Source organism: Cupressus sempervirens, chromosome 2 (assembly GCF_028749045.1).
Source record: "Cupressus sempervirens isolate cs-2001-9-10 chromosome 2, ASM2874904v1, whole genome shotgun sequence".
Taxonomy (NCBI): Eukaryota; Viridiplantae; Streptophyta; class Pinopsida; order Cupressales; family Cupressaceae; genus Cupressus; species Cupressus sempervirens.
Genome location: NC_143119.1, coordinates 477,705,286 through 477,728,499, shown reverse-complemented (window position 1 = coordinate 477,728,499; position 23,214 = coordinate 477,705,286). Strand labels below are relative to the sequence as shown.

Below are 23,214 nucleotides of genomic sequence, written 5' to 3'. Positions count from 1 at the left end.
CTTGAAAATCAAAATATGTGATGGTATGATCTTGATTCATGATACAATGATTACATGTTTAAAGTTTATGCCTATGGTGTTTTTGTTGTTTAAATGATTAAATCATATGATTTAATGATACTCTATGCTTCTAGGCTTCATAAATATATATATATAAAATTTTCACATGTTTTTGTACGAACAAACCTAAATGAACTCAAAACCCTTTCCAAAATTTTGCCGTATCGGTGAATCACTTCAAATATGTATTTCGAATCGAACTCAAACTGGTAACTAAGATTAATATAAGTAAACTTTCAAATTAAGAGCTTTTCAAAAAAGCTTAAGCCTTGACAGTTTACCAGTCAAAATTTCATCAACATCCACATCTTCTGGATTTCATTTATAAAATAAATAAAAATGATAAAAATAGAAAGCATAGAATGGATGATTATCAGAGAAGGTCATAGTGTAGGTATAAATGTTTAACAATCTAAACTGCAAGACCCATTTCAATCCAGTCAGAAAATACTGCAACTGTAAGCCTAGAAAAGGAGAAAAGAAAGGTTTCATAGTTTGATATTGAATTAACACTCTCAAAATGGCTTTGCTATTCAAAAAAACTTAAACCTTGGTGGTTTACCAGTCAGGATTTCATCGTGTCCACATCCTGTGGATTCCATTTATAAAATAAATAAAAACGATAAAAATAGAAATCATAGAATGGATCATTATCATAGAAGGTCATAGTGTACGCATAAATGTTTAACAATCTAAACTGCAAGATCCATTTCAATCCAGTCAGAAATTACTGAAACTGTGAGCCTAAAAAATGAGAAAAGAAAGGTTTCATAGTTCGATATTGAATTAACACTTTCAAAATGGCTTTCTCATGATCTAGTGAATTTTTAATTAAATAAATTATAAAATGTTTTGCTCCATAACTTTGATTCTCACAGGACACTAATTCTCTGTTTGTTATCCATGCAGACCCAAGTGGCCCACATCTTCATTTGTCTCACCAGATGCACTGGTGACAGCAATGGCTTATCGTTTGCCTCATGTGGTATACTTACTCAACCTCTTGTTTGTTCAGTTGAGCTATAGTTGTCCACAATTTACCTATTCGAAGTCGTCTGTGGTTCAGTTTTGTTTATGCTGTAATTAGAAATATGTTCATGTCCCTTTCATACTGGTATCATTGCTACTAGAAACTATGAGATGCACACATATTTTGTTGTATCTGTGGTACTGTGTTTTCAGGTGATGGGCAACCGGTTAGGAAATATACGTTGGTGGGATGTAATTAGTGGACAATCATCATCATTTAACACTCACAGGGGAGGAATTCGCAGGATCAAGTTCGCTCCAGTTGTAGTCGGGGACCAGAGTAGAGGACGTGTAGCTGTCCTTTTTAATGACAATACATTTTCAATATATGATTTAGTAAGAACCTAAAATGTTTATGAAAATAATCAATTTTTATGAAATTTAGATAGTGAGAAATTTTACATTAAGAATTTCTGGAAAATATTTTGGTCATTTTTCTGTACTGGTTAGTATCAAAGCGGTGTCTTTTTTAAATCACCTGTTACCTATAGAAGCAAATATTCTGACTTATTACTGTGGTATTCAGTTCTAACAAACCTTCATATTACTGATAGGAATTGATGTTTCAATTTTTTGATTCAGGATACACAAGATCCATTGGCGAATGCCATTTTGCAACCACAATTTGCAGGAATTCTGGTGCTGGAGCTTGATTGGTTTCCATTGCGTTTTGACAAGAAAGAGCCACTTTTACTCTGTCTTGCTGGGGCAGATAGTAGCTTTCGTCTCCTTGAGGTTAATACGTACGTACATTTATTTTGATGCAGTTAAACCTTTACTTTGAATAACATCTGAATTTTTTTTATCAATATTTAAACTGCTATTCTGAATGTCATCCTAGCACAAACTGGCAAACTTGGTAGCTACTTTATAGTGCATAGGTTTGACGGCAATGGAATGTTTGTTAGGAAAAGTGCTAAGAGTTGCAAATTATATATTGGAAATTTAAGCAGATTGATTTCATTGCCTTGAAGCTGAAGTTTGTATGGTAACTGCCCTGATTCGAGTGAGACTATCTTGAAATATCGCGACTCAAATCTGACATAAAATTTTCACTTTTGATTGTTTGACATTTTGTCGAACACTTTCCATGAAAAATGTTTCAGTTGTGATTTGTATGTATATTTTCTGATGTTTGTTTGGGATTTTCTAAATGCCAATTCATTAAAAATGCATACAAATAATAAATAAATGACTGCATAAATGCATAGCAAGAATACCACATCCAGTTATGTCTTTATTGATAGAAACCAAGTCTGATTACAAGTTATAATGGATCTGATATGAAAGTTTTAGATGATTACAGAAGTTACAAACTTAATCCAAATTAAAGATTTGGATTCACATTGCACAAAACATGCACGCTATACCCAGAATGATTGCCCTTAGTTGTCGATGATGTTGAGCCTTAATTGGAGATGGTATTAGCTTCCAACCGAGGTAGACAGGTCTGTTATCTGACTGATGTGATGGCTGGCAATCGCTGATTTGAGGTGCCAAACCTTCAAATCTTGCCACAAATGCCTCCTTAGGATCAGTGCTAGGTATATACATTATAAATGATGAAACCCTTTATGGATTGAATCCTTTGAAGTCTTATACAGTGTCTGATTATGCAAATGATAGCAAATCAACCTCAATATTGAGTGAAACCCTCTTCCAAAGTGGCACGATTCGACCTTCAAGCTGCCCGTACCTTTCAAAGTGGAAATAAATAGAAATCCATAATGCAAAATTCTGATTTTCAAGCCTGTAATATGAATATATGAAATCGTCACAAACCCTCAACAAAACTGTACCAAACTGATGCCAAAACATTATCAGACAATGCCCAATCGATCTCCAGGTGGTATCCTTGTTTATGAAATAATTCCAATCAGAATCACCCACCCTAGAAACCTCGTTGCTGTATGAAAAGCTGTGAAATCTGCCTTTAAATTTTCCACTATAGGACAAATGGAAACCCTGTATGGATTCCTCATAATTGTAAGCTGGGTTTTTGTCCAATTCACAATTCTCCGAGGGATTTTGTCATCAAAAAACACGTGGCAAGAGCTGCCATGTGAAAGAATTCTGAAATTAATCTCATTATAGTGAAATAATGTTTTCTCATGTTACTTTGTTGACTTCACAACTTAGTTGTTCCTGTTGGTTCCTAAAACCACAGATCAGAAATCCAAGAGCTTGTCAATTCTCCAATAGGATTCCGCAATCAGTTCTGGCTAAGGAACGAGAATGACCTTGATTCCCTTGCGCTTCAGGCTTCTCTACACCTAGGTAGGTAGACCTTTAGCTCAAACCTGATCACCTTGTTCAAGGTTTTTATAGAGCGAATTTAAACTTTAAGAGTTCTCTTGTTGGTAAGGTCCTTAAACTCGACCAAAATGAAATTGAATGCCGAGGGCTTAAAATGGTTGAATGCTGAATGTTTGAAGAGATTAAATGTTTTGTATAATGTTGTCAATAATTGATTTGATGTTTGCTAGAAGGAATTATATATTTCTGTCTTCCAATATAGATCCAATAACTACAATTCAATGATTTTAAAAGACTAGTGCATTTGCTTATTTGGGCAATAGAGTCAACTACAATGAAGATTATCACGTACAATTTTACAAAGTTCTATGCACTTAAACTATAAACAATTTAATAATCAAGACTCGACGGATCAAGTATATATACGCAGTTTTAAACTAGTCCAGATTGCACTTTAACCCCTAAGGTAGGGAAACAAACTAGACATAGATTCGGAAACAATTCAATATTTCACTATATCTATGATGATCGAGTTTAAAATGCTATAAATGAGCCTGTCCACTTAATCGACATTTAAATTGTTCACGGAATTTAAAGATGATTATAAAGGACGAATCAACTGCAGTTTAAATCTCTATGCCTTTTAAAAAGAAAAAAGGCTCTTATTTATCATTAAAATATAATAAATAAATTTTAATTACAAAGTCATCTTTCTTACCCATCCCTCCATACAAATAGATATATGAATATTTCTTTTTGTTTCTGCTTTTCGAGTATATGTCTTTCCCATTTTGTTTTGTCTCTCCACCAAAATGAAATAAGTTTCATTTATATCTCATTCTTTGTAAGATATGACTTTTCAAATTAAAAGTCACGCCCCTTCAACATTATATACTTTAAATTATATTGGCACCTTTCCATTTAGTGATTTTCTTTTCTTTAACTAAACCATTGCTTACTTCTCCTTTATCAATCTTAATAAATATCATATCTGGGCGATTAATATTTGGTCTGAATAGATTATTGTTGATAAGTAGGAGATTATGTGTCTTCTGTGCTCCCTGTAGTGATGTATTTTCGTATGTTTGCTGACCGTGGTAGCTGCTTGACAACCTGAGATCGTCTACTATTTGTTCATTTTCACACGGGGCAGAATTTATCAACAGGAAATCAGGCATTTTGAAACTTTGACTTTGTTCCATCGATGCTTCCCTTCTTTGTCACAGTTTGTGTGACCAGTATCACCTGCCGGCTGATGATATTTTATTATCCATAATTTTTTTGATTGATATTTTGACTTATATCATTACTCAGTTCCGTTGATTCCTGGGTGTGAGAAACATTAATCTTATCGCAAAAACATCTGACAACATCCTTGTTTTGCAACCTTTCAAGTCTTAGTATTCGTTTTCTTTATTTTATCGGGTCAGTATATTATCGCTGCAGGTGCTTGGAGTTGTCAATTGTCAATCATTACTGTTCACATAATTTTTTTGCAGAGGTTCACAGTGTTGTATTTCCCCTCCTCCTTGCCTAATTTGGATGCCTGCGTTCGGTACAGGTCTTAATTGGGATAATCTGCCACCCTGCTGTGAAATCTATTTCCTATTTACTGTGCAAATCTCTGACAGAGATCAATTACAGGCTTGACGTCTTCCAATCCCATTGATTGAAATAATTTTTTTCTGCTCAATTTCTCCTCTATAATCAAAGGCTTTGAGAATGGCATTCGATGTTTGTGTTTCTTTAGTGGATTGATTGTTTGTATGTCTCCCATGGTTATCATCTTGAGTCTATCTGCTATGCATGAAATAACACGAGCAATTGCTTAGGACTGTGGCCATACAGCCACCACTACATTTCTAACTCTCCCTAGTTCAAGCATGTAGCAATCTTTTGAGGGACTCTTGATGGTTGTTGTGACTTGCTTCTTTGGTCCGGTTGCTTTATTTCATTATTATCACTGCCATCTCTGTCCTGTAATTCCATATCATCTTTTGGCTTTGACTGTTTATATCATATGGTTCATAGGTTTGAATGATATATCATTCGTACACATCATATTTTCTTATTTTCTTAGAATCACACAAATTTCTTCTATATATATATAGTACATTTCAAATGGAGGCCTGTAGGATCAATATCTTTGTTTCAAGTTCAGTAATAAAGTGTTGATATAACTGAATAAGTGTATCACCAACTTGCAAAACCTAGGCAATTTTTAGAAAAATAATGGGAGATAACACTCGAATGGAAGCTCTAATTTGCCCAAATTAGGGCTCCATCAATGGCTCTTGTTGGGAACATATGCTCCTTGTGGGCATACTGAGATTCCAGCAATTTCTGGAGGAGCAGACTGAGTATCCACGCTTAACATGATGCACGGTGCAATTGCCGGGCCCCCCAAAAATGAACATTGATTCTTTCCTCTATCAAACACCTGATTTTGGTAATGTAACACTTTGAACCTTGTTTCATCATTCTCATGGACAAATGCGCCGAAGACTCCCCTTGAAATCTCTCCAAACTGAAAAAGCCATCAAGTGGAGACATGTCAAGATTTTCCATACTGCAGCTTTGGGCTTCATCTAGTTCACAACACATGTTATCCTCCTCACTTGCATCATGAAATTCATATAAGAACCATTGTTCAAAATCCTTCCAAGATGAGATACATTGTGTAGGTAATGATTCATATGCTTGTCTCGCATTGTCTTTCAATGTCTTGACAAATAGTTTCATCACTTGATCTTCTGCACAAATTTCATAATCTTCTACAAATGTATAAAATACATCCAAATGCTGAAGTGCTGATTCATGCCATTCTCCATGGAACTTTGGTCCAAGCTATGAAAGTTTTGGGGATAACTTGCAAGGTTCATAATCAAAATTGCTGAAATCCAATGGCCTGATGCCATTCGGAATAAAAAGCTTTCTTTGAAATGATCAATACATTTGAAAAAGCTATATACCATTTTCTTCTAAGTTCTCTCTGTCAGTAGAGTTACCAAGAAAGATCTTATTGAATAGAGTTGCCACCTCTTTCAAGGAATGTATTGATTGCTGATCTTCTAGGTTCCCACTTCCAGCAGAATACACTTCAAAACAAACTTATATAATTGTTGTCTGATTCTGATCCGTGAAATCTGAAAATTCTGGGTAATTTCACAATATATATTGTGAACAACTCTCCCCAGTAGAGTCACCATTCTGTTGGTTCCGAAAAGCACAGATCGGAAATCCAAGAGCCTTCCAATTCTCCAACAGGATTCTGTATTCCATTCTGGCCAACGAACGAGAATGAGCTTGATTCCCCTACACTTCAGGCTTCGTTACACTTAGGCAGGTAGACCTTCACCTCGAACTTGATTACCTAGTTAACTCCTAGTCAATCCTTAAAAATGGGAACCTCTCCTAAAAAGTATGGGATTACCTCAAACTGTTCAAAACCGCTTATAAAGCTACCTTCTAAGCTCTCCACAAACCCTAGTTGGATCCTCCTAGCCATTCTCCTGACCTATAAGAACCTGTGGTTATAGGCCAACCTTTACTGAAGATTGAACTGACTAAGCAAGAGACATTACATATCGTCTCAATGTGGTTAGTATTTATAAAGAGCTAGAAAACAATAGTCTGAAGAAGAAATAAAAATTAGAATCTATGAGGTACGCTTATTTTTATGTTGCTTTAGGTGTAGAGAATTGTTGAGCTCATAAAGGTCCACCCCATTAGCATTCATAAACAAAAGGTAACATTCATGAGTCCTTAGAAATATGATGTAATAACCACTACCAGTCTGGAAATGCCAAAATTCTGATTTGTTGTGCTTTTCCGCATAATTTCTGAGTTTTTGTTGGTTTTTGAAGATATTCTGACTTTTTGAGTTTTGGCATATGGCTTTGACTTTTTTTTTTGGTGTGTTTCGCAATATGAATTCAAGAAAGCAAATGATTACAAAAAAACTATAAATGAAAGATTCAAACCATTAACTCCAAGTAATTACAAACCCTGTCTCCAGTCTTAGTTAAGTCGATGAAACAAACATACCATTATAGCCACAGGCAGAAGAGATAGTTCTAAAATGAAGTTGCAGATATTTTTTCTCAATAGCAAAAATGACTAATTTCTTCCAAATGCTTAATATTGCCCAGCAGGTCCAATCACACATTTTACTGGAAAATTATGATCTGCTGAATTGGAATGGTCTGCTAAATCCTAGTTACACAATCTCTGCTGTAGAAGTGTGATTCTTCCTAGAAACCCCATGTCCAGCTAACTGTATGCCAAGGAGGTATGACTGGTTCAATATGCTAGTGATGCTGATGTTTTGTGCCAAATATGTTCAGATCTACCCTCATGATTTTAATAATATGTTTCTGCCAAAACCTTGAAGCAAATCTGAAAGTGAATTCTGAACACCAATTTTCTGAATTAAACTAAAACTGAAATCCATGGGAGGTATTGCACTTCTGTAGGTTTCCGAAATTGTAGAGGATTTCGTCTCCACAACCGTTCTGTTAAAACCCTTGCTCAAAAGCTCCAAACCAGGAAAAGCTAATGCTTAAAACAAACCTTTGAATATCTAGAACGGAATCAGCAATTTACTTTTTATCTCTTCACCAACTTGGATGTACCATTTTAGGGTTTGCGTAGTTTTTTTAATTAATAAAATACCTCCACTTTCTTGTTTTATTATCCTCCCCAATTGGCACTAACTTCAAGACCTCTCTTAATTTTTAGTTTCATCTTTTAAACACCACTTATTCCTCCTAAGAGGGCCGTACCACCCTGTTGCTTTTTTAGACACTAATTAAAGTATTTCATGAATAAAATACTTCATTTATTTATTCTTCTTGTCACTTTATAAACAAAGCCCCCTTTATTTTATTTAAGTTGTTTTAAGAACACCTTTGTTAAGCCTTCCTAGGTGTCATTACCCATGGCGGCCCACTTATTTGTTAGTTTATTAAAATAGTATAAAGTAACTTCATTGAATAATTTCTTTATTAATTTAATCATATTATTAAAGCCATTACTATAATTATTCCATTAATTTTTAAAACTACCACCTGAACCACAAATTGAAGACGGACGCTGCTATGGGTCTCGAACAGATGTTTCAATGAAGCAGGCCAGCTGACAATCTCCTGAAAAATAGAGGTTATCCTTGTAAACATCCAAAATAGCTCATAAAGCCTCCTACTCAGCTCTTCTAGCTTCGGGTAACAGTTGGACTGACAGCCTCCTAAAAAATAAGGACCTTTCCTAAAAATTAGGAAGCTGTCTCAGACCATTTGGAATGGCTCCTGATGCCTGACAGACCATCTCTGAGACTCCTATAAAATAGGAATACTCCTAAAAATTAGGAACTGGCTCAGAGTTTGTGAAATGTCTTTCAAAATTCTGAAAAGGGCCACAAGAGTCCTGGATGGCTCTCTATGCACTGCATTAGCCTACAGGAAACTTGTTGATAGGCTAACTTTGCTAGAAAACTTGAACACCAAAGAAGGTGCAAAACACAGGTATTATATATGAGACAAGGAAAACTGTTTGCGGCTATTGGTTATTATGTACAATTTGAGTACTAGTTTTCCTAAAACAAGGAGTCATTGGTCCTCTTATCGGGGGAATATAATGTTTAAGTCCATAGATTCAAATGTTTTGAAAACATATGATGCAGTTTTTTAGGTTTATATTGATGGTTTAGGTGTATTACCTAATTGCCTGGGGTTATTAATCCTCCATAGTCTCAAGTTCCGAAACTAGGTGGTTTAGTGATATCATTCCTATGGACATCCTTAATTTGGGCTTGTACTAGAAGGCTTAGTGGTTGTTCTCAATCATAGTGGACAAGAGACTCATCTAGGTGTTAAGAAGCCTGTTTCTGAAAGAGGGTTGAGGGTTTATAAATTCCATCCTATGTCTGAAAGGCCGACCTAAAGGAAAGTAAGAAAGAATCTTCTCTACAACTTCGGATGGGACTGATTTGACAATTTTATTTTGGTTCTAACGTGAAATGTGTTGTAACAACGACAAGTAAAGTAGAGAGATAGTTGTTGTAGCCTACATGGTTTCAATGGGTTCAAGGTTGGCAACATGGCTCAAAAGATGGATGTGGGAGTTAACAAAAGTCAGCAATTGAAAAACACTTAAATCTGTAACATAATATTAGAAAAAGTCGCGTAAAACAGAATTTGAGAGCTCATAAATTAATATACTTTATTTATAGATAAAAAAATGAAAGAACTCATAACTAGTTTTGCTTCATTTATGATCAATAAATGAATCCACATTATAATTTTGTAACATATATGATATATCAATATACAAGAAAATTGCAGACCCTTATTCATAATCTACAATTTTTTTTGCAACCAAAGCTTCGAAGAGGCTCTATGGGATACCTTCAAACTGGATGGTAATGATTTCTCTTTATGAAGAATATCACCCTCAAATTAGTTATATAATGTATATTTGAAGTCCCTAGCGACGCCTTTCCTTCCATTTCGTCATTCGATGCTACACCTGCTGCTCATTTTTCTGCCTCTCTCCAAAATAACAATCTTATCTTCTTTAAGAATGTGCTTGATATTATCAACAATACAATTTGTATTTGGATTGATTTTGTCAAGGTGAATTGCTGTAAGTGTCTCCTGCCAATCTAGCTTCTTGTAATGTAGATGAAGGTTATATATATTAAATTAATGAATGCAGGAATTTCAATGATGTCCATGATACCCAGCAGTCTAAGGGACTAAGATACACCAAATTAACCCGTTTTCAGGTTCTTTTTTGTGTTGGTTGTTTTGTTATGAGGCTTGAGTACGAAACTAACTGTTTTGTGAAGCCTTCCCTCTGGAGCTTATTCAAACTATCTACCTTTAAGTCATTTTCAAACTGGCTATGAATATCTTCATACATTACATAGTCTTTGATGAAGTGCCGGAGAGTTTATACCACCATTTCTCCAGAAAATGCAAGTCTTTCACTTTTGTTCTTCTTTAGAAACCTACCATCTACTAGTTTCACATTTCAGATGGTGAGAGCTAGTCCTCAACTATGAAAATAAAATTTAGCCTTTGCCTTAATCGTAGGTCTCAAATAAATCTTTTCATCATGATGCAATATGGGGTTGAATTCCTTAATATAGTATGCTTTTTTCCTGCCTAGCTATTTTGTCCGCGTGGTATTCTTGAATTTTTCTAACACCCACCTTTTTATCCCCTTTTAGTGTTAGGATAGTCATACAGATTTATTTCACGCTTAGTTAGCCACTTGCTATGCAGTATCCCTAATCAGATATTTGACCCTAAATCTCTTGATGAAATCACAGAAATTATAAACAATAAATTCCATGCAGCGCATTTCAGATTACCAGCGAAACCCATAAAATATCCAGATAAAATAAAGTCTTAGAAATGAATATTGCTATAAATGAATTTCAGAGATAATATTGCATTTAATTTCTTCAGCAAAGGAATCACAGAATTCAATCGTAGTTACAGAATACAGCAAGATTGGATACCAGAAATATGAACTTGAAGCACTGTGTAATTACTAATAACACCCTTGTTCTGGAACTGATTATTATCGTTTTTTTTCTTCTCCCATTCAACTCAGTGGCATTCAGACAAACAGTTTTCTTGCAACCAGCATGCTTAAGTGCTAACACTTCTTTTGTAACAGTATGCTGAGTTAGTATACTTCAGCAAAGCAATACAGTCTACAAATGAATCTTCCCTTTGTGCTATGGGTTTGGCATTTAAACTCGACTCCAATCTTCTACTTCTAACTCGATACCACAAAAAATAAAACTCTCATCATCTTAAGATTTTACCTTGAAACTCCAAGATGAATCCCAAGACCGTATCTCTCAATGGCATCAGGATTGGAGGCAAAGAGGGTTTGGCATCCTCCAAGTCCAAGAAAGAAATCTCCAGCAGTTTACCAATTTCATCAATGTCCAAGCATAACCAAGCATGCAAAAAAGAGAGTACTTCATTCCTTTTTATACACTTTCTCATGAGTTCACTCTTTTGTTTTGTCAATGCGGGATTAAAAAACACGAGCTTGTTATTTTTCCTCCCATTTTCTCACACAACCCTATTTTCTCACGAATTCCCTATTTTCCTACAACCCCTATTTTCATGGCGCTCCCTATTTTCTAGCGACTCCTATTTTTCTGCAAGTCTTTTAAAAAAAAATATTTCCCCTCTAAATTTTATATCGCCAATGTGTTACAAAATGAAGAGGAAAGAGGAAATATTAATTTAAATATTTTCCACAAACTATAGATAATGCATTAATGAAGTTACATAATTAAATTTAACATTATAAAAGACTTTATTAATGCATCACAAATTATACCAATGATAAATAAATGATCATGTCAATATTGAGCAATTTCTCGTCGATGTACCATTGCGTTAGAAGTCAAAGTATAGCTACAATGACTTACTATAAATAGTAAGTGTGCCCAAAAATGCCTTAGAACTCCTTGAAATGAACTGTAACCTAAAAACTGCCAAGTCCCAATACCCTCAAAGTATGTTCTGGTTAATCTACAGGACCAAGTGAAATTAGGCTAATGACAACAATGTGTTGTGAACTCTATAATATCCCTGTCATAAAATAAACGTATTTAATTAAACTTTGTTAATGGGCCGATTGATTTAATATATCTCGGACCCTTTTCTAATTTAATTATTTCCGTAGGTAAGTTTGGCCGTCAGCTATCTTTGTACACCCTCAGAAGGTTTTCACGACAGGTATTTAAGCACGACATTTAGGTAGTCGTAGGGATGTGATTTGGATTATTTCTTTGTACTGCGAATTCCCATTGGGATTCTCTGTTGTTTGCCATTTCGAAAGTGAAAGATCTTCCCTATTTGGTCTTTTCAATTTAGGTGGGATTCAATCCTCACCCTATTTTGTTGTATTACTTTGCTCGGAACTCACAATTCTGTGCATTATCTTTGTTGGCAAATACTTATATTTGCACCAATCTGTGATTTGGTTTTCGATATTTGTACTGTTATTTTTTGGTGTCTCTAGCGAATGCAATCACTTGTACTGATAACTCTGAGCATGACTCGAATCATTGGCGAAGCAACCTATAATACCTTCCATCCCTCATGGAGCTGTGCATCTGTACACACTCAGATCGTAGTTCTGGTATTTTAGATCGTTGCTCAAGTCGAGGTGAAGCATCCATTAATCATCCTTGCATTCCAAACAGTCCTCCAGCACACCACACACCGTGTGACTCACTTAACTTCCAAATACATTCCGTGTGTGAGCTTTCATCATTGTTGCTTCTGTACTGCCTACCTATTTGATCTCTGCACCGTACAGACTGTCCACCATTGCTTCCGTACAGATTACCTACAACATACACTCCTATCTACCCATCACCACCATACACCACCCTCCCCTTCACTGTACAGCTGCCCCTTTGACCGTACAACCTCCTTCCACTACCATACGACCTCCTGGCTGTCCCTCCCATATTCCCCAAACACCGTACGACCACTATTGAAGCCTCTTGCTACATGCCATCATCACCAATTAACATCCATCGGGTTTTCTGTCGTCAGACACTAACATACTGTTATTCCATTGTTGTCATTCCTTATAAAAGTGTGTCAGTAATAAATGAAACATCGCAGTGGTATCAAAGCTTTTGTTTTTGCCAGCTTGTGGAAGTGAATGCAAGTTTATACTTGAAGAAGAAGGCAAAATAATGCTATTGATAGAATGGCAGATCATCAGGATCCTACGACAAACTCGTGAATCTTGTAAGAGAGCTGAACAAAAACCAAATACAAATCAACGAAACCCAAAGGCTAATGCAGGAAACATTACAGAAATTATCCGAAGGAAAGACAACAGGAGAACAAAATGGGCATAGCAACGATTCGATTTCTGGAAGGGCAAACTTTCAACCCTCTTGCTCTCGACCCTCGATACCCATCTTCCTTCCAATGACGGAAGCACCTCGCAAAGAAAGAGAACCCACTTTTCAAGAAATGCAAGAAAAACTTTGGGAAGATTGGTGAAACGTAAATATGCATGGTGATATATCTAATAGAAACTATGTTGATCTAAGAATGAGATATTCTGGCGGGGGAAATTGCGGTTATTTTAATGGTGATCTTAGGAGAAAGATCGAAAAGGTAAACTTATCGCCATTTGATGGATCTGGAGCCAGTATCACACAGTCATGGGTTCTGAAGGCAGATACCTATTTTCAACTCAATCCGATGCCCGAAGAGGAAGCAATCAAATTCGCAGCGCTGCATCTCGAAGGAGTGGCACATGAGTGGTGGCATCATGGATTGGTCACTCTTGGACATGACCAAGTAACCTCTTATATCGAGTTCACTAAGAGACTCATTGACTGTTTCGATGGGAAGGATCTTGAGCTAAACTTAAATGATCTAGCTCAGCTAAAGAAAATGGGTTAGGTAGACAACATCATCACTGAGTTCCAAAAGCTATTTAGTATTAGTCATAGACATCTCTGAAAGATGTCGAATTGTGTTATTCATGGATAGGCTGAGAGAGCCTTGGAGAGACTAGATCAAAGGGTTCATCCCATGTGCACTCAACGAAGCTATTAAGAAGGTGCGTGACATGGTTGCATCTTCCTCCAAAACTCATGCAGCTACACCAACACCATTCCCACAAGAAGACAAAGACAAGGAGCCAATCCAAAAAAAACCTCAGTTTTGATGAATTCTCGGCGAGAGCTTTGGAGGAAAAAGCTCTATTTTATGTGCAAAGAACCGTGGGGTCTTGGTCATCGTTGTCTTGGGAAGGGAAAGATTCATTACATTGAGGTGATGCTTGATGACGATGAAGAACAAATACCTACAACGATTGATGAAGAAATTACCCAATAGGAGAGAATAAATGCCCTGATACAAAAAGGGAGTTCCATTGCTACTCTAACCACAGCGAATGCAAGTGGTATCTTCAGGGTTCATGGCACACTTCACGGGAAATGAGTTCCAATCATGATTGATAGTGGCGTCACACTCAATTTCATGAACTCATCTTTGATCACTAGTAAAGGCTTGCGTGTAATTGAGCATGGAGGATTTGAGGTTAAGGTTGCAAGAGGAACCTTGTTACCTTGCACTCATGGTATCCCATGGCTACAAATTTCCATGGGAAGCTATACCATGAAAGATGAATTCTTTGTCATAGATTTGGTTGGAAACTCTTGACCAATACGCCCAAAGTTTCAAAAGGATGGACTTTTCTGATAAGAGGAATGTCAAATAAAGGATTGAGGGAAGTCATGATCAAGAAGATGGAGGCCATTTTAAAACATGATTGGATCCTAGACACTGCAAGTAAAAACATGACAGTCAACACCTTACCCCTTTCCTTGGACAATTGGCCGGCCTATCTATTAGTCAAGTACTCCAAGAACACTTTTGCATGTCAGTTGATGGATGGCTATGTTCGCAATGAAAGATACAAGGTTATTGATGACATCATTTACTTCGACGGGAAGATCTACTTAGTACCTGACTCGGAACTGAAGAAGCTGATTACGGAAGGTTTCCTAAAACCGGATTTGTATTTACTTGAGGACAAGCAAATTTTGGGACGGGAGGATTGTAATATCCGTATCACAAAATAAACATATTTCAATTAAACTTCGTTAATGGGCCGATTGATTTAATAAATCTCGGACCCATTTCTAGTTTAATTGTTTTCGTAGGTAAGTTTGGCCGTCAGCTATCTTTGTACACCCTTGGAAGGTTTTCCCAACAGGTATTTAAGCATAGCATTTAGGTAGTTATAGGGATGCGATTTAGATTATTTCTTTGTACTACGAATTCCTGTCTCAACTAATTCATTAGAATTAATACAGAGAATCAGACTTGTCTCAACTAATTCATCAACAATATTCAATCATCTTTTTTTGACACCAAAGTTCTGATTACAATAACATCGATATATTATTCCTGGATGTTTAATCAACAATACAATATAAAAATTCGCATACAAGGCTTGCTGTAATAAACAACGACAGTTGTAGATCCTAGACGTCTCAGTTCAACATGTCCTTCGATCCTCCACTTCTAACCCTATACCACAAAAATTAAATCTCTCATGAACTTAAGATTTTAGCTTGAAACTCCAAAATGAATCCCAAGCCCAAGAAAGAAATCTCCAGCAGTTCACCAATTTCATCAATATCCAAGCATAACCAAGCATGCCAAAAGGAGAGTATTTCATTTGTTTTTAATTATACACTTTCTCATGAGTTCACTCTCTTGTTTTGTTAATGTAGGATAAAAAAAAATGACATTGCTTTTTTCCAGTTTAACATTGACACAAGGGGATATCGGGATGGGGGGACATTGGGACAAGTTTTCGGGATGGGAAAAAAGGGCCTCAATTTGGGGAGGGTGGGGGGACGAGTTTTCAAAAAGTTTGTTTCCCTTAATAGAGTGGCGAAGCACTCAAGAACACAAGTACCCCAAATGTCTCCAAGCACCCAAGCATTGAAGCGGTGTGGCGATAGGTGTGGCTGCGGTGTGGTGACGCTTGTGTGGCGGTGGGGGCTCTTGGGTGTGTCAAGTACCCGTCCCCGCATCGGTACTTCTGGGTTTTTGGGTGTGCGTCCTGGGGTTCCAATGTTTTTTTCTCCTATTTTCTCGCACCTCCTATTTTTCCGCAAATCCTTTTTTTAAAAATATTTCCCCCTTTACTTTTTATATCTCCAATGTGTTATAAAAATGAAGAGGAACCATTTAATTTCAATATTTTGCACAAACAATAAATTATGCATTAATAAAGTTAAATAATCAAATTTAACTTTCTAAAAGACTTTATTAATGCATAATAAATTATAATAATGATAAATAAATGATCTTGTCGATATTGAACAATTTATCATCAACATAACACTGCACTAGAAATCCAAATATAGAAAAAATAACTTACTATAAATAGGAAGTGTGCCCAAAACTACTTCAAAACACCGCAAAATGAATATTGACCGAAATTGCCTAGGTAAATGACCTCAAAGTCCCTTTGATGTTTTGGTTAGCCTACAAGCTCAAGGGAAATCAGGCTAATGACAACAATGTCTTGTGAACTCTAGAAAGGGGACATTACACTGTGAAATACCTATGCGATGTCTCCAACCGAAAATGGGTTTAGTCCATTATCTCCAAACTCGAGGGTTTACATCCTCTCAACTACTAAAAGTTGAAGCTTTCCAAAAACTGTTGAAGAGAGAAATATTGATTCAACATCGTAAACCAAGTATGCAGCAAATGAGCCATCCGTCCACTACTAAGCCCAACCTGGTGATTCTTCACCTTCCTTTCTCTGTTTCTTTATTTTCTTTCTAAAATCATACTTTTTCCCACTTAAGAAAATAAAGTGCTCATATATAGTAAAGTGACATTAATAATATAACCATATGTTTTAAAGTCACGTTATTTTTATTGCATCCAAATGTTTATTTATTAAAATCACCATTTAGATGGACATGATCTGAACCACCAATCAATTGCATGCTGGTAATACAAAATATCTCACGTGTATACTTAGTCAAGACAACCTCCCTTGTGCTCCTATCATAAAAGAAAATGCTCTCTACCTAAATGAGTATCTCTCTCCAAATGTAACTACACACACCTCTAATGTCAAGAGGTGGCAGGAGCTCAATGATATACCAACCTCCATCAAGAAAGGAATGCAACAAATCAATCCTCCTAAATCCCTGATCCATAAGCATCCCATGTGAATGCTCCACCTAGATCCCAATTGAAGGCCTGTGTGATGTCCCTGATATCACTAGCTAACAACTGTAATACCTGCACCAACAAAGATGATAATACATTCCCAACTGACACAATCACCATGCCACCCCTCTGGAAACGGTGGAGTAATCTAACAGTACGTGTTGCAAGGGTGAACATCTCAATAGAGAACAACTCAGAAAGCCAACTTGTCACATTGAAATGTTCTTTGCTGGATTAGATAAGAAATATTGAATTTGAACTAATAGGAATTTTGTCAAATAGTTGTCAAGTAAGCAAGGCTCTTAAGCAAACTACCACAATATTATCACCCTATTGTTTATCAACACCATGTTGTGAACTAATTATACTAATCAGTGAAACCTTGACTCCACGTGAGAGCAATAACATTTAAATTTCATGACAGTGGACCCAGATTGTAAACATTATGCTAAAAATAAGATTCTTGCTGCATATAACAATGAATCAACATACAGTAATTGAAACTACAGACTGGGCAAATTTGGTACAGACCTCATAACAATGGTGAGATGCCTTGTGGGAGCTCGACTCTGGTGTGTGTCGTTCCAATGTCTACTCTCAAACACCGTGTGCAGTGAATCTGACATTGTCAGTCACTATGGCCTGCTGAACAGTTCCGGAAATGTATCCTCCACAGTTTCCCAAGACTTTCACCACACGTATATGTATACTGGTTGACTGGTTGACGGATATGTGGTTGTCACCATCACTGCTGTATTGCATATACTTGTACTCCTGTCATAACATTAACGTCCCTGCAAAGCTTCCGACTCTACTCGCTAGTTCTGATGTTCCTCAAACCTGTTAATACTGTAGGATCTCATTCATACAATGAGAAGTAACCGACTGGCATCCAGTACTGCCATATCCTGTACTCAGCTACTGTGATAATACTATAAAAATGTTGACAGTGTATAACTGAGAATCAAGGAATGCTACTCACACTTGGTGATTTACTTCTGCATTAGAATGAATGGCCTCCCTGTTTGTCGTCCAAACCCAGGTCAAACTGCTGGTATCCTGTGTGTTTTATCAATCTGTCCTTCTGCCTAAGTCCAGCTTTCCATTATGCTTCCAAGCCTCTAAAATTGAATTTAGTTCTGCAAATATAATGTGAGTTACTAGGTTTACGTCTAGTCTCACTGTTCTTCCATAAGGGGTTTCATCCTTAGGAGAAATCTAGTCACATTGAAGCAACCTTATTAGGATTTGAATAATAACATACATTCATTGGTGTCAATCCCAAAGCAAATGCTTTCTTTTATAACCTCGAAGTGTGGGGAGATACAAACATGTTAACAATGTGGGATAAAAGACTATTTCGTCTTTGAGTCACTTAAGTCATTTTGTCCTAAAGTGACTTCAAAAAATGGAAGTGCTTTATGTTTCAACTCAATAAATTAAAGTGACTTTAACCTTAGGATTTCCCATTTAAATCTCCTCAATTGAAACCAAAACTCTTGTGACTGGCTGGCATCCTAAATCACATGCCGTTAGTCTATCCAGATGGAAAGATAGACCAACTAGGCGCCATTAAGGCTAGTGGGGAGAAGGGGACATTACACACACCTTCCTCAAGTGTGCTATACATATACTATACCAACTATCCAAATCTCGCACACACGAGGAATCCATAAAAATCAAAAGAGCTCCAACAAGATCACCTAACTCTTGTTTCTCAATTCTGACCTCATCTTCACCATACCAGAAGTGGTGAAGCCTATCAATAGAACCCACCCAAGCTATACTGCCAACTCTGTCAATTCTTGGGTCCTAAACCGAATTGCTCTCACATCCATCGACCATCAAGAGTTACAAATCGCTGAAAGAATCTTCAACCCCACAATTGCATCCACCCCCACGAATGTGCTGACTCTGCAAGTAACCCACCTGGGAGAAACTGACACTATAATCATCTTGTAATCTTGTATCTGCATGAGCTTTCTGTAATAGAGGAGTAACCAACCCTCTTAGGTACATATCACTATAATAGAAAATTGACTGGTGTTCCCACAAGTAATCTCCCATAATCTCCTGGGTCGAATACTTGCAGCCTCTAGTCCCATTTTCTTAAGATGACAGACTTCTCTCCCACAATGGGTGACACAATCTTTGGAGTTATCCACAACTGCACCTCATCAAGTCCTCCACGTGCAGATCAAACAAACAATGGTGAGCACTGCTCACTGTATAGTCACAATGAATAACCTCAGTCTCAATCAATGGCTCATCATAATGTACAATGTGCCCTCTGAATGTGGATATCATCAGTGACAGCCTCCTTGAATCACATATCTGAATGTTGAGCCAAAGGAGAGTGTGGAAAATTTAGGTTTTGATTAAGTTCAACCATCTGATATTTGCTTCATGAAATGCCACTAAGGTAGCATCTAGGGTGGTTTGTTAGCTCATAAGTACATGCAGCTACTTATGCTTCCTTCTTCCTGAGTGCTTTTGAGTAAATCTGTGCGAGGTCAATGAGAGGATCATGATTTGAAAGGTGTAGATAATCTGATTTAATAGTTTACAACGCTTCTTGAATTATCAACAGCTGTGGAAATTCCTTTGAGTCCCCTTTGTTTCCCCTCTATCTCCAAAGGTGTTTTACAAATATCCCACATATATCATCAAAGTGTGGTAAGGCTGCAATAATTTTATCTTCTGTTACCCTCAACTGATTCCCCAACATATGTGAACTAGTAGGTGTATGAGAGCAATCAGCTGCATATGGGGTAGTGGAGTACACGTCATTGCACATGTCAATGTCATGAGTGTTATTTTCCATGTCCAATTGTGCAATGGAATTGGGGACAACACTAAGTGCAGAATCAAATCCATTGCAAGAAGAATTCATACCATAAGTAGGGACCTTTAAGTCCAGATCAAAATAAGCCTCAACATTAACAAAAGATGTTGAGTCATCACCATTAGTTGATTGGACAATCTTCTCCCATGAGCTATCAACATGCCAATTAAAAGCACTAGTCTAGGCAGTCCCGTAAGATACCTCTACCTCCATACTACTTATCAATAAACTCGTGCCATAATTATCATATTTCACATGATCATGAGATGGCTGCTAATCACTGGTAGTTAGTTGCTCTTCTTTCTAAGACCATCTGTAAGTAGTGTAGTCCATTTCCCTTCGTTGCCTCCAAATCCTGTTTGAAGGTTTGTGCACCTGTAGGCTGACTACTGACTGTTGAAAACTCATGCAACTCTTCGCAAGTGTGTTGTGCCAAAAATGCATAAGCTATCTCATGGTATTGTTTCTTTGCAACATTATTCTTATTTTGTAGACTCGGGTGAGAGTTCATGTAATCAATGAAGGATAAATCTTTTTAACATAGATAGGAAGGGTATTGTACTCACTTAGCATACTGAGTATTTCGTCCCTTTTACTCTTCCGCATATTATGGTTTAACCGGTGTTGAGCTTGACCAAGACCATTCTTACCCTTTACAAAATCAAGCATCTTTCCTTTGTTGTGAAATTTCGGCATATTGTGAAACTGTTGTTTCAAAATCTGAATCTGCTGGGTTCAGTTCAGATTACATCAGTACAGTACCCTATATGTTTCCTCCGCTTGAATAATTTGTAGATGTCATTCTTAGATTTGAGCTGAAAAAAAATCCCTTGAACAACTGAATCCCAAACCTGCAAATGATATCTGCTGCCACTATGGTTTGTATTTGAACACACTCATTACTATGAGTTAAGGACACTCACTTTCCACAGAGATGTAGTCTCTGGTTCGTAATGCAAAGCATGGGACCAAAAGGAGCCAAAATATCATAGCAATGCTTGCAACTAGCAAAATGACTTTGACTCTGGCTTCTTTAGTGATCATTTTGAAAATTTGTAACGCCTGCCCCCTCAAAGTAATACAAATATAAATAAGTAGCAGCAACCAGTTTGGACAATTTGAAGATACCCATCTCAACAGCTTGAGCATAATTCCTTCAGCAACTTGACTGTTAGTTGACATACATCTATTGCCTATTACAAATGTTTGAGCAGAAAGAGTTTACATTTATCATTTGAGCCTTTGCAGTCTTGAAATATTTCCTTGAGCTGTGATTGTTTGGATACCAGTGACTTAGGGTCTTTCTTTTCTTTTCTTTTGGTATTATCTATATTTCTTCTGATAAAACATAATCTCCAGGCTCCAATTTTGAAGACTACTAACGTCTGTCCTAGCTCATTCCATGTATCCTAAGTCTGAAAGTGTTGCACATGGCTTGGTGCACAAGGTATTCGGATCACAAACACAGCTCGAAGCGGTCAGAATATGTAATGATCCTTTTTGAGGACATTAGAAAATTACATTCCAACTTATAAAATAACTAAAAGTGACTTTAGAATTTAATTAAACTATAAAAAAGTCTGTTTAAATTAAAAAGGAGAAAAGGTGACAAAGGGGAAATAAGGCGAAAAACAGAAATGGGAATCTCAAGAGTCATTTTTTTGCATTAAAAGAGGAAGTCTCATTCATTTTTAGCATGCTTGGTTATTGGAATTGAGATCAGTTTTCTCTTGGGTGGAACTTGGAAGCAGGTTGCTTTCATTTTTAGAACTAGCTTTGAGGGTGAAAACCATCTAGCCAGACAAGAGTGGATGAGAATTCATTGTTCGTGAGACACGTCATTTTAGGTGTTTCACTTGTGCTTAAATTTTTAATTATTTCCAATCTGACTGTATTTTTATATTTAAGATTGGACTTGATGTTTGTCATTGTATTGCTGATGTATTTTTGAAGAATTTATATGGACTTGCTGGTAATGATATAGTATTGCTGAAAATCATAATACAATAGAGATTTCAGAGGCTTTTGATATGAGTATTTGTTGTGTAATTCTGAAAGTTTATTGCATGAGCTATCTGTCTGAAATTTATTGTGAGAAAAGTTTTGAAAAATATCCATTTGGGATAATACAGTGGTATCAGAGCATCAGTCTTGCCATCCTATGTTGATTATTCCAATGTAAGACCGGTACTGGGGTATGTCAGGATGGCGGGAGGAGTTTCTGGGACGGGGCAAAATGGGCCTCATTTTCAGGATGGCGGGGGAATGGCTAGGGGATGGCAGCAAGGGGAGGAAGGGGCAAGGAGGGGTGTTGTATAGTATGCATATAGAACTTGAAATGCTTGTTATGAAATGATTTTTCAGTAGAAAATACCAAATTAAAATACTTGAACATAGCAAAATTGCAACATGAACTAGAACCTTTGAACATTCAACGTAGTAACATATTACATACCCAGTGGTAACATTCGAAAATCAAAATTCAAAGAGAAATCCAAGTTCCCATTCTACCAACAGCATGGTTGCGGAATGGCTGAGGTCAGGGTGCTTGGGTATGCGAGTACCTGGTGCGGGGACGTCTCGGGGACAGGTACTCCAAGGTTTGGGAGGGGGGTGTGAGTCCCCTTGTAACATTGGATTATTCAGAAAAAATCACAGAAGGTTTTTATCAAAGCATAAGCTTGAAGGGTTAACATTTATAGAAATAATAAAATATATTTTTGGTATCCTGTGTTGGAGTGAAAAGGTTTCAGTTGTGGTAAATTATTCCTGTTGGCTTGCTGTGAGTCTGGATTGGTTTTACTGTTAATGAAAACTGCTGGTCATGGATTAATTGTGACCATGCTGTTAAAAGGCTTGAGTTGGTTGACAATAGAAGAAAAAATAATGCAGAAAAGGGATTGAACAAACCAATGACTGGACAAAGATATTTTATTTTGTTGTTTTGGAAGCTGATAAATTGAATCTTAGCGGTGTATGTGAAAGTAACAAAAATTATTGAGGATGATGTTATTTTTTCTGCTGTGGGGCCGATTCATCTATTTGAATTGATTAATATTTTGTATTGCAGGATTTCATCCGGTAATCTCAACATTTTATTAAGGAGAGACAAAATAATATTAATTGGTGCTCATCTATAGTCCAAAATAATTATTTATTAACTTTTATCTTTCTAATTGTCCCATAAGTGTGACAATATTCAGCAATATATCATTTTCTTATGCCAAAAACGGTGACCTCCTTCCTAAA

The 23,214-nt window shown here is 36.6% G+C and overlaps 1 protein-coding gene across 4 annotated transcripts in view; it reads left to right on the top strand.

The window, feature by feature from the left end:
* LOC149573106 (Transducin family protein / WD-40 repeat family protein) overlaps positions 1 to 23,214 on the top strand; it is a 258,800-nt gene that overhangs the window by 121,696 nt on the left and 113,890 nt on the right. For all 4 annotated transcript variants that reach the window (XM_089814285.1, XM_089814284.1, XM_089814286.1 and 1 more), the window contains exons 10-12: positions 970 to 1,045; positions 1,243 to 1,425; positions 1,672 to 1,832. In XM_089814285.1, coding sequence (XP_089670411.1) covers positions 970 to 1,045; positions 1,243 to 1,425; positions 1,672 to 1,832 — 420 coding nt within the window. The remainder of the gene's footprint in view (positions 1 to 969; positions 1,046 to 1,242; positions 1,426 to 1,671; positions 1,833 to 23,214) is intronic.